Here is a 13,250-nt window from a genome sequence, read left to right on the forward strand (position 1 = left end):
CTAAGTGGTTAAAAATACAGAATGAATAACACAGCCAAGCATTTCTGCCTTTCGGAGGTTAAATTTGACTAAGGGAGCCCTTATAAGTGCCAGGATTCTCTTAAATTTTCTCACTCCCTCATCAGGGAGGCCTGTTTTCACTTCAGTTTTCTGGATGAGGAAGCAGGCATAGAGAGGTCGAATGATATGCAGCAGGATCTGACTCCTGCCTTAACTTTCAGGAACTAGTTTCTGTTTCCTTAGCCTAGAGCATACGTATCTGGGGTCTTGGCATAGAGTTTTTACTTTTTAAGTTTAATTTTAAAATCACTGTTCCTTACTATTAAAAAGAGATGTGCCTTTTAAGCAAATAGAAAATAAAATATACAGAGATAATATTGTTAGCATTTTAACACACCTTTTCTAGATATTGTTCTGAATAAATACTTTAACAGATTAAATTTTATTCATAAAGATGGAATCATACAGACTTACTTTGAAACCCCCCTGTTTTTAAATTTAAAATATACTTTAGACCTTCTTTCATGTCATATTCTTCTAAGATAGTTTTCCCCTAACTTTAGACAGGTGAGTATAACCTTCACAGTTTTTGACATATTTGCATACCATTTTTCTTTTTATCTGCTGCACATGTTTAAAAAATCTGCTTTCTTTTAAAGATTTAGAAAAGGGGACTATATCACTGCACGACTAGAAAACAAAGGTACTTGCTGAGACTGTATGAAATTTTAGGCAGTTACTGTTTGTTAACAGTAAACTGAATAGGAGGCCAGCTCCTTTTGTTAAAAACAGACAATTGAAAGTATTAAAGAGATGTAAAAATATCTTTTGAAATAATTAGAAGAATCGGAAGAAAGCTGAAAAGGTGGTAACTTTTGCAACATGGGATTCATTGTACTTTAATAAGTTTTTTTTTTTTAAGATTTGTTTATTTGACAGAGAGAGAGATAGTGAAGAGAGGGAACACAAGCAGGGGGAGTGGGAGAGGGAGAAAAGCAGGCTTCCCGCTCGATCCCAGGACCCTGGGATCATGACCTGAGCTGAAGGCAGACGTTTAAAGACCCAGGCGCCCCTGTACTTTAATACCTTAACCAGGGATTTGCAGTGTTTTTAAGTATTTTCACAGCAAGAAATAAAATTTATGTTTGGAACAACAACAAAAAAATTTACATTTAGATTTAGTACATGTGAGCATGTGTTTGTGTGTGTAATTTATATATATATATACACACATATATGTATTTATATGTTTTATATATGTATTTGTGTGTGTAGAATATAACATACACTCCTATAATCAACCCAATGTATACTGTCTTCCACTGTGAAATATAAGACAGCATGGGAGTGGGTGCCTGGGGCTCAGTCACTTGAGTGTCTAACTCTTGATTTTGGCTCAGGTCGTGATCTCGGGGTCATGAGATCCAATCCTGTGTCGGGCTCTGTGTTTGACTTGACTGCTTAACAGGGAGTCTGCTTGAGATTCTCTCCCTCTCTCTCTCTATCCCCCCACTCATGCTCGTGTTCTCTCTCAAATAAATAAATAAATAAATAAATAAATAAATAAATAAATAAATCTTTAGGGGGTAAAAAGAAATCTAAGACAGCATGGATTGTAAGATATGCCATTATTTTACGTAGCATTAAGAAAAAATCCCACCATTTTTGATTGTAAGATGGCCATTGATTATAAGAAATATCTCAATTTCAGAGATTAAAATGTAAAAAAAGTATGTTAGAATTGATGAAATAGAGGATGTGCACTGTGTTCTATTTCATCTTTTTTAAAAAAATGGTTATCCATGAAATTGGTATTATAAACCACAAAATTGATATTATAAACCACAATGGGTTGCAAACTACAATTTGAAAAACATAATGAATCCTGACTCCTCTACTTTCCATAAAGATTATTATAGATGAGTTTTAGATGTAAGTGTTAGAAGGTAAAGTAAAAATTTCTAGGCTACTACATGGGAGAATATGTTTATGACTTTAGGAGAGGAAATATTTCTTAAGCAGGACGTAGAACTCACAAATTATAATAAAGGAAACAATGGATAAATTATACTTCATTAAAATTGATTGCTTCTCTTTATCAAAAGACACCATTAAAAGAATGAAGAGTTAAACCCCAGATTAAGAGAAGACCTTTGCAATAAACACGTTTGAAAAACGACTGTAGAATATGTAAAGAATTTCTAGATAGCAGTAAGAAAAGACTAATTAAAAAATAGTCAAAAGTTTTTTTAAGAAAACTTTTTTTTTTTCTTTGAAAGATTTTATTTATTTATTGGACAGAGAGAGAGACAGCGAGAGCAGGAACACAAGCAGGGGGAGTGGGAGAGGGAGAAGCAGGCTTCCCGCTGAGCAGGGAGCCCGATGTGGGACTCGATCCCAGGACCCTGGGATCATGACCTGAGCCGAAGGCAGACGCTTAACGACTGAGCCACCCAGGCGCCCTAAAAAAACTTTTATTTGCTTTTATTTTATACCATATTTATTCCTGGGCCATAAGTTTTTGTTTCTTCAGTTTATTTTGGGATATCTTTTTCTTCTGTGCAGCCTACCTCTTCTGACTTAGGAACAGTTTGCTGCTTTTCAGTAAAGATCATCTTAGTGTGGCAGGGGGGTTCCACGAGTGGATTAATCTGACCATGAGCTCTGTAAGTTCTGTGCCACAGCTTGGGGGCTTTGTGTACCTGGATGTGCTCAATGACCAGAGAACGTACATCTAAACCCTTTTAGCTCAGCATTACTCTCTGCATTTTTAAGCATGTGCGGTAAAAATTCAGTGCTCCTGGGCCACCAGCCCTATATCTGGCCCCACTGTTTGGCCTGGGCACACCTAACATTGGTAGCGATGGAGTGGCACACATTGTTTCTGTCAGGTTCATCCTTATGATACTTGGTGGCTTTTTGTGGATATGCATACCTTTGATGGCCTGGGCAGTTTCACAGGTCTTTTTTAAAGTGAACATGAAGATTTGAATCTCTTGATTTGCACCTCTTGATTTGCATGCTTTTGTGGGGTTTTCTGGGTCAAGTGAATAGTGAACCATTTTCAGAGATCAGGTTAGGCCACTTACGGAAAGAGCTGGTACAAAGCTTTAAAGTGTCACTTTACAAAAGAAGATACCCAAATGACTGATCAATTTGTGAAAAGGTGTTCAACATCATTAGTCATCAGGAAAATGGAGATTAAACCACAGAGAGATACTGCTATACATCCAAGAGAATGTTTAAAATTAAGCAATAACAGCAAACAGAAAACCAAACCAAGCAAAAAAATACACTCCATACCTGCTAAAGAACAACTAGAACTCACATACACTGCTGGTGGGAGTGATTATTAGATAGAATTACTTTGGAAAAGTTGGAAGTGTATATACTTTATGACCTGGCTATTCACCCCTGCTGTAGACCTGATAGAAATATATACCCATGTACACCAACAGACATGGCAGAATTATTTTAAATGCCAAAAGTGGAAGTGTTCATTAGCAGTAACATGAATAAATAACTTTTGAAATAATATGTAGCAGTTTTTGAAAAAGAATGAACTGCCACTGAATTTAAGAATCTCAAATCATAATTTAAGCAAAAGAAGCCAGACTCAAAGAGTATTTATGATATGAATCTGTTTATTTAAAGTTCAAAAATGAATCTATGACTCTATGGTGATTTTAAAAAATAGGGGTTACCTTTGGGCATTAATGACTGAGAGATAATATGAAGGAAGTGATATGAGGGAAGTATTTGGGGCCCTGGTGATGTTCTTTATGTTGGTCTGAGTACTAGTTACATTTGAGAATTAAGCCCTTTACTATATTATACTTCAGTAGAAATGTTTTAAAAAGAACTAAAAATGTCTCTTATCATATTTTTAAATGACACTCTGTTGTTGAACATTTACATTGTTTTCTGTTTTTCCATGTTATAAATTGTTGCAGCTACTATTTTATATAGGTCTGCAATTCCTTAGGATAAATTGCTATAAGTTAAATTATGTCCAGTGTTATGTAGTACTTTTTGAAGTTATATATTGATAAATATTCTCTGAAAAGTAACGATTTATAATCTTACCAGAGAGCCCAATTCCTCCTATACAGTATATAGAAATAAAAGTCGCTCATTTTTGGTAGGTGAAAAATTGCATCCCTTGTATGTGTTCATTTTTAATGGCCATTTTAATTTCTTGTTTAGAAATATCTGTACTTACTTTTTGCTTATTTGCCTATTAAGAAATTAGTTTTGGTTTCCTGATTTATTAGAAATCTTTATATAGGGACTCCTGGGTGGCTCAGTCGGTTAAGCGTCTGCCTTCGGCCTAGGTCATGATCCCAAAGTCTTGGGATCAAGTCCCGCATCCTCCCTCTGCCTCTGCTGCTCCCCCTGCTCGTGCTCTCTGTGTGTCAAATAAATGAATAAAATCTTAAAAAAAAAGAGAAATCTTTATATAGTAATTTATCATACATTATAATATTCCCCCAGTGTATTTGTTTCCTGTATTGATTGTGAACATTCATGAGTTTGAATTTTTTAATCTAATCAAATCTACATTTATTTCTATCTTTGGTATCATGTTTAGACAGCCTTTCCCCTGTTCCATAAATTTTTAAAAACTCCTGTGTGCTTGCTTTTAGTAGTTTTATGGTTACAGTTTTTCACACTTGATTCTTTTTATCCATAGTATATATTGGAATGTAATATGAGGTAGCATTTTAGTTTTTATTTTAAATACTTTTTTTTTTTTAATTATCCCTTTCTCACCAATTCAAAGCTCTAACTTTATCGTATACAAATTTGTAAGTATAAGTGAATCTGTTTCTGGACTTCCTATTTTGTTTCATTGATCTTGGCTTTGCCAATTAAAGCACTACACTGCTTTAATTATTGTAGCTTAAAAATATTTTTAGTATCTAATATAAGCATTCTCCTCTTTTAAAAAATAATTGGTGGTGAAGAAAGGAAGAAAAATTTTACCCTGTATTCATTTTTCCAGGTACTTTAGTATGATACTGTACCTAGTTAGACATTTGAATGGAACTGCAGGTTAGATAAACTGAAACAAAACTTTCTGCATTATAGAAATCATGTAGTGGTGATTTCAGACTCCCAGTGAATTTACATTTTTAATTAATTTTTATTTTAATTGTGGAAAGAAAACAACTGGTTTGTTCCTATGTTTTGATATTTGTGTGGAGGGGCAAGAAGGTTTTTGATTGAGCTGTGTTTAATGGTGGCTGGAGTTGTTGTTTTTAAAAAGTCCCGTATGCATAGATGTAATTGTGGCTCTCTTCCTTCTGAGTTGTAAGATTAGTATGAGAGAAGGGACTGCTTTTTTGGACAAGCTTGTCTCGTCTTTTTCCAAATGAATGTTTCTGCCTCTTTGGTGATCTCATTTCCCAGCAATGTGTTGGTAAGATTTAGGTTTAAGGGGGAAGCATTTTAGGCTACATTAGGGGCCTGGGTGGAATTAACAGTAACAACACAAAGGTGTTTGGTTTGTTTGTGCCAGTCATTGTTCTGTTTATCTTTGGAATTTATGGTACATAGTGACTGGTAGACTAGATTTCGATATTTCTGCTTGGCCTGATCTTAAATATACAATAATCTTTTCCTGATTTCTAACTGTATTTCACATTTCATCTGTGGCCCGGGATGCTCTATCAGGTTTTTGTTTTGTTTTGTTTTGTTTTTTTAATGTTCCATGGAAAGTCAAGTCTTTTGTTTTTTTATTTGGTCTCCTTGATATGTCAAAGACAAAAAGGTGTTTTAAAATTAAAAATAAAAAAGTAAAACTTTTTTCCTTGATGTATTTTGTGGATTTTATTCAGTATGTAAGAGTTCACATTAACCTCTTCATAAATTATGGCTTTTAGAGATTTTAAAAACTCCTTGTCACTCAGTGATCTGACTTGAATATTGTTCTCCTTGTGCAATAAAGACTTTTGCTTTCCTTTAATTTGAATTTTCCTGTTCTGTTTTTGCTCATTCCTTTTATTATTTATCCTTTGTGATTTTTGTTATGCTTACCATTGTGGGCAGGGGAATGCCCAGATTCAGTTTCATTTTATTAAAATTTGCTGGTTGCAGCCCATTAAATTAATATCATAGGCTACAACCAGCAGTTGGAAAACACCTGAGATGTGTTTTTCTGTATGGAAAGTACATTGATTTCTGAGTAGAACAGACCTAGATCTGAGTCCTGCATCTCTCATTTACTAACTGTGTGACTCTTAATCACTTACTTCTCTGTTCCTCAGTTTTTTTCTGTAAAATTGCAGTATATACATTCATATTTTTTTCTGAAAATTAAAAAGACGATGAATGAAACAAGCCTAGGTTAGAGACCCAATAAAGTTAGCTAGGAGCATTTTACATTATATCCCTGTCATTCTTAATGCCTTAAATCCCCAAATTTTAAAACACTAGAGAAAATGGCAGAATGTTCACATGTTTTCCAGATCCTTTGTAGGGTTGTTTTTTTTTTTTTTTGCTTCCTCTCAAGAGTAAAGATTATTTTTGTATGAAAATCTTACATTTTTTTTAAAGATTTTATTTATTTATTTGATCGAGCGAGAGAGCACAAGCAGAGTGAACAGTAGAGGGAGAGGGAGAAGCAGGCTCCCCGCGGAGCAGGGAGCCCGATGCGGGGCTCGATCCCAGAACCCCGGGATCATGACCTGAGCCGAAGGCAGACGCTTAACCATCTGAGCCACCCAGGCGCCCCAAAGATCTTGCATTGTTATAAGCATTTCTCATCATGAAACTCATAATGCAGAGTTTGCAGCTTTTTTAAAGTAGGAGATTTATTCCTCTTATATAACTCTTGAAGTAGAGAATTTTCCAAGTGAAATATATTCTGTTGGTGGCACCTACTGGCAAAGATAAATCACTGCTTAGAGCTTACTGTACCTATACACAAACTCACCTCATGCAGTAAGTAGTCTGGGAAAGATGATGGGGAATAGGAGAGGAATATATTGTGTTTACCAAAGTGGTCATTTCCTTTGTCTCCCAGAAGCATTGGTCCAGTGAAGTGGGAGGAGGAAGGACTTAGGCTATGCATTGCCTGTGGATTGCCTCAGTCTGGTGTTTGCCAATATGTGCTGAGCTATTGTTAAAATTAGGTATTATAAAAGGAAGGTGTCCGTGTCCAGCAAACTTGGGAAAGCTAGGTTAAACTATCTTAACCAGCTGTTAATTATGAGACATTTCTGAGCCTTCAATATCTTAACGAAGTGTGTTTTAACCTCGGGGTTAGGGAGGGAGAGTGCCAAGTGCTTTTGTAGCATATGGCATTTGTCAAACTTTATTAGACCCTGGGGCCCTTTTTTGTCTGAGCATCGAGATACTACCTGGAAGTGACCACTTTAGTAAACACAATATATTCCTCTCCTTTTCGCCATCATCTTTCCCAGTCTACTTACTGTATGAGGTGAGTCTTTGTGTGGGTACAGTCAGCTCTCAGCAGTGATACTCGTGGGAAATGATTCTCTGAACAGTATAGCTTGAGAGCAGCGTTTTCCCTCTGGCATCTTCTCTTGAAGGCTTTATAAGAGAAGGAACAGGCATTGGATTCTTGTAGTATTTGGTAGTTCTGAAATACCACATACTGGGATGTAGTCTATTGTGACGGGATCAGTACCGTTTCCTTCCTTAGGATGGTGCTACTACATAGACCACATCATTTGGCCATTGCAGTCTTTTTAATGCAGAGACATAGGCATGTATATACACTAACTTTTGTGCGTGACTTAAAGGTATTTGTAGTCCTTACCACACCCCCAAGCCCTCTCTAGCAAAGAACTCCTGATTCAGATTCTCCCCAGTATGAATTTGATGGCAAGTGGATCTTACACCAGAACTTAGATACCTACATATTCCATGAATTACTTGGTGATGGTGATATCAGACTCCATTTGAAGAAATCATGGCTGTCACAGGGGCCAAAGGAAAGACGCCTGAAGAGAAAGAAAGGCCAGGTGTTAGATGGCAATTCAGTAAGTACAGCTTCCCAAACAGGCCACACCCTTAGAGCAGTGGCTCTCAAGTATTGCTGCTGGTACCTACCCCCTTGCTTCTGGCATCCAGCACACAGAGGCCAGGGATGCTGTGAACCGTCCTGTAGGGCACATGACAGCTCCCCCAAAAGACAGAATTCTCTGATCCCAAAATGTCAATGGTCCTCAAGTTGATAAGCCTTCAAGTCTAGCTGCTTCTTCCTGGATTGTGTGTTTCATTGGAAGTAGGATCAGAATAGGAAGGTCTGCATTTTTATTTACATGTAATGCTGCTTGGTAGATGTAGGAAGAAAGTGATGGTGATGAGAAGGGTAGGAAGTGCATAAGTCAGGTTTGTATTTCAAAGAACTTTCCTTTCCCAGAAGTATTGAAGACTTAATGAGGGTTTCGACTTTTAGATTGGCTTAACTCAGTTTCATCTGAGAGTGTGGATATAGGAAAACACCTTTCTTTTCTTCTGGCAGACTCACTGTTCTTTCTTACCTCACCCTTGAGCCTGTGACCTTGTGTCTATTTTAGTATTTAAGGAGTAAAAGTCAAAGTGATTACGAAAAAATTTTGGCTCTTATAAGAGAATTTTCTGTTCATGCCGTCCCTCCTTTCCGCACAGCCCCATGTTGTGGGGCTGACAAAGATGGGCAGTAGGAGGCGAGTATGTTATACTTAGCAAAAGTGGGTATTTCCTTGCTCTCTCAGAAATATTTGCCCAGTACAGTGGGAGGAGGAAGGGATTATACCATGCTAGTGTCCTAGTCCGGTGTCTGCCAGTATGTGCTGGAACTATCACTAAGAGATATAAAAGGGGGATGTCCACGTCCAACAAACTTGGGAAAACTGGATTAAACTAATTTAACATGATTTAATTATAGGACATTTCAGAGCCTTTAGTATCTTACTGAGATATTTTGTGACTGTGTGTGTGTGTGTGTGTGTGTGAGAAGAGAGAGAGAGGGAGACAGAAAAAAAGGGGGGTGAGGTTGGGAGGAGAGAGCACGCACAGGAGCATACAGCATTTGTCAAACTTAATTAGACCCTGGGACCCTTTTCACTCTGAGCATCTCTTGTGTCACCTGGAATACTCCTTGGAAATGATCCTCTGATCAGTGTAGCTTGAGAGCAGCATTTTCCCTTTGGCATCTTCTCCTGAGGGCTTTATAAGAGAAGTTGAAAAGATATGTATGATGGGGAAGCTATTCTAGCCACCCCAGGGCTTTATTAAATATAATTTTATTAAATTGTATATCTTTATTCACTTTTATCAGGCCTTAAGAGAATAGTTGCTATTTTTATCAGAGGGGTTGTTTCTTTCTCAGCTATGTAAATAAACACCATTTCTCTGTTTTGGAATGAATGAAAGGAAGAATTAAACTGTAAAGAAGGTTGCTTCTTGTGTAGTCTGTGGGGACTTCTGACTTTTATTTCCTCCCCGAGTGAGGAAGGTATTTAGGTAGCTTAGGTCAGAATAGCTCTGGTGGGTTCAGACTCCTCCTGTATAACACAAGTTTTTAGTTTAAAACACTACATTTATGCATCCCTCATACATTTCCTGGGGTGCCTGAAAATGGGGGCAGGGACCTCCCATCTTTCCTCTACTCTGTATACTTAACTTTTCATGTTTCCAGCCATGCTTTCTTCTTCTCACTCTCTTAGAACCGAGGACATTGTGACCTTGCAAAGATGGCTTTGTAACTACCAGTCAGACCCAGAAGATGATGTACTTAGTCACTGTTGCCCCTTTATTCACTCCCGTGCCAGCTTTATTAATCCCGAGTCCTTCTAGATAGCAGTAAAAGGAAAATTACATGGAGAAATACTACTTTTGTTTTTCTATACTCCATCTTCTTCTTCCCATTCAGGATCATTAATCTGTCTTCACTCTAGACCTGTTTTGGCCCCTCGGACACATTGCCTTCCTCTCTAGCTCTTGGCTTTCTCATACAGGAAGCCTGGCCCTTCTGCCCCTCTCCCCCATTGCAGACCTTGGTGCTGTGGGGCTTACAAAATTTTAGTGAGGGAGCCAGTGGATTTTCTCTGTACGCAGCCATCTGGAGCTATTCTCTCAAAGTCTGAGGTTAGAAAAGTATGAGAAGATAGCACTTGGGGAAAGTAGCATCTTCAAAGCAGGACATAAATGGATTTCTTTGAATACCAGTTACACATCAGGCACTGTGCTGGGGAGTCTCAGTCCCCACAACACTTTTATATGGTTTGTATTTGTCCATGGGAAAAACAGCTTGTCAAGATCATGCGCGCACACGCGCACACACACACACACACACACTGATGAGTGACCAGATTGGCATTCCAACGTCTCTCTGGTTTCAAGGCCTTTGACTCTTGTACTACATCATACTGTATCCCTCATCAGAGCCAGCAATGTGACCTACAGTGTACTAGTGTTCAGTGGTGTTTCTTCTGTCATTACCCACATTGGGTTTTTCAAACAAATTGTTTGAGAATACTGTATGGGTTTTAAGACTTGAAGAAAATAAAGGAAAAATAGGGAAATTTTGAGATAGGCTTATCCCCAAAGGCAATAAACAGAATCTTGTAAACATTGATAACTTAAACAGATCTGTAGGATCCTTTTGAATACTGCTGCGGAATGTTATAAATTTTATACCCTAATGTTAGAATTTTAGGTTTGGGAAGGAATCTTAGAGGGACTTAAATTGTTATTCCTTTCAGAGCACAACTCTCCCACTTTCCCTTCTCATTAAGTTTCCATTTAGCCATTAGGTAGGAGCTTCAAAAGGGAAAATCCAATCATGTATAATCTCCAGTTAATGGGCATCTATTGAGCGACTAGGTCACCAGAAAGATTACACAGTGCCTCTTTGTGCAGTAAACACAAAAATCAAAAGCTAATGCATTCCCAAGGCAAGCCAGATTGTTACTGGCTACCAGCATCCTCCTTTTCAGGGAAGAAGTTGGGGTACCCACCATGCTTGCTAAGGGAGATTGTAGAGCCCGTCCAGAAAAACAAAGTTATCAAGGGAGGAAAGAGAAAAGCAGAGAGGCTTCCAGAGCTTTGTCAGTCCTACTTGCTGATGATGGTTGGGATGGATTCCTGAATAGCAGACATTCTAGTAAATGCTTTGAGCAATCATCGAGAACTTAGTGGGTCTCTCGGACTTCTTGCCACAAGTGAAAGAGTTAACAGTGACGACTGAGGTAGAGCCTCAGTCCCAGTCCCATAATATAGCTGTTTTCTAAGCATGCCCAACCTTAGAAGTAAAGACTTTATGCTTACTTTTGTCCAGCCACTAACTGTATTGATTTATGAAAGAGGAGCACAACCCTCTTGACCCAAAATGGCACGTGTTAGTCACAAGCCAAATAGTTCTTGGGTTTGTGTCGATACATTCTAATTTGGGTTTCAAAATTATATTTTGGTGTAGTTATTTAGGGATTTGTAAAACTCGTCATAATTCAAATAACCTGTTTTTCCCCCCTTAGAACACTTCAGTTATGGAGGATCAAAATGAAGATGAGTCCCCAAAGAAAAATACTCTTTGGCAGGTAGGAATGACGCCGCACAGATAAGATAGCAGTTGACTTACTATAGATGAGATGCTCCCTCAGGTCGTGTCCTCCGTAAAAACAAGAGCTAAGCATTTTCCTTTGTGCATTTTTGCTAGTTTCAGAATTCACCCTAATTTATCTTCTGTTCCTTAGGGAAGTGTCATTATGAATAGTAAAGAATTTTGGGGTTACTACAGAGATTCTGAAGTGTCTGTAGGCTGAAATACTCAGTATATTGGCACGGGCTAAGCCGAAGGTGGTGTCCTTTGTCACCAGAATAGTACCATGCCATACCAGTGTGTGCACTGGTGACTTAGTCTCGCTACCCTCACCCTTCTCCCCCATTTCTTGTTAGTTTGCTCTTTCCCTTTAAACTCTGTTTTCTTCTCCTCTGGCTCTGTTTTAGTCTGCCCGGTTCCCTCCCAATCCCCCAGGGTTTTTCTGTTTTGTTTTTTGTTTGTTTGGTTTTTTTTGCCAGTGGGGGGGTGTGGATGGTGGTATGTAAAGTTTCATGATTTGATCCTTTCATCAACCATTATGGTACAAATAACTTTTCCCTTCATAAAGACACTATTAAAAGCAAAACAGATTTTAAATAGGAAGAGAATAATGTGAAAATATTCTCTGGGTTCATTTTATTTGAAATAAAAGGAGTAGATTGGTTAGTAAGAATAAAGTATGCCCAACAAATTTAAGGTGGAAATGAAACAAAGCAAAACAATGCCAGGAAGATGCTTCTGGTCCCAGCAGGTGGTTAGAAGTAGAAATGGAAAATGTGCTGTAGAATTGTGCATTTGCCACTATATGGGGAACTGTGTGCAGACTGACTTCTGTTCCTCCTTCACATTTGGTATTTTCCAATAGGAGTCTCTTCATTTACTATTGATTTTTCAGTTCACAGTGGCTCCTAACACTTTGGCTTTCCGTTTTTCTTTCGTAAGTTCTGTCTTTCAGTCAACTAGTTATTGGTATGCCAGTGCTGCAGGGAAGCTGGGTGGTTAGGAACCCTTCTGTTGTAGATGAAATAATAACCCTTTTGCTTATCAAATGAGGTAATGGATATGAAAGTATTTTGTAAATTATAAAGCAGTACACAAATGCAAGTTGTTACCATCATATTTAACCTGTTACGAAAGAAATTATTTTGACAAGTTACAATGAACAAAATATAGAAAGAAAAGAGGAAGGAAAACATACAGCTCTTTTTCTCACGATTAGGCACTTGTAGCATTTTTGTACGTATCCTTTACTCTGTCTTGTGTGTTCCCCTTCACACAAATAACTGTAATTATAATCCTGTATAAAATTGTGCATCTTGCCTTTTGTTCCTTAACATGGTTTCATAAACATGTTCTCTTGTTATTAAAATCTTACTTTATAAACCTAATTTTAATGGCTCCATTATAGTACCCTATGTAGATGCATTATTATTTGCTTTAGCCACTTGCCTATAGTTGGGCAGTTATTTCTAATTTTTCTGTTATAACATTATGGTGAACACCCTTATACTTAAAAGTAGCAAACATGCTCCTTATGCCAGCAGATACTCATCACAGTGAAGAATTTTCATTTTTTTCTGACTGTTTTGAATGTTGATTTTTAAGGTCTGTTAGATAGAGGTCTTAACTACAAGCAGCATCAAAAATTTCTGTTCAATGCTGCCCTCTGGTGGTACCCAGTGTCAGTGAGCTCTCC

At 37.7% G+C, this 13,250-nt stretch overlaps 1 protein-coding gene across 9 annotated transcripts in view; it reads left to right on the top strand.

The window, feature by feature from the left end:
* The window catches only part of FBXW11 (F-box and WD repeat domain containing 11), a 122,221-nt gene that overhangs the window by 68,375 nt on the left and 40,596 nt on the right, over positions 1-13,250 (top strand). For 6 of the 9 annotated variants that reach the window (XM_027605307.2, XM_027605312.2, XM_027605308.2 and 3 more), the window contains one exon: positions 11,490-11,552. The exons of the other annotated variants lie outside the window; for them this stretch is intronic. In XM_027605307.2, the coding sequence (XP_027461108.1) occupies positions 11,490-11,552 (63 nt within the window). The remainder of the gene's footprint in view (positions 1-11,489; positions 11,553-13,250) is intronic. 9 annotated transcript variants of the gene reach the window in all.

Source organism: Zalophus californianus, chromosome 5 (genome assembly GCF_009762305.2).
Source record: "Zalophus californianus isolate mZalCal1 chromosome 5, mZalCal1.pri.v2, whole genome shotgun sequence".
Classification (NCBI taxonomy): domain Eukaryota; kingdom Metazoa; phylum Chordata; class Mammalia; order Carnivora; family Otariidae; genus Zalophus; species Zalophus californianus.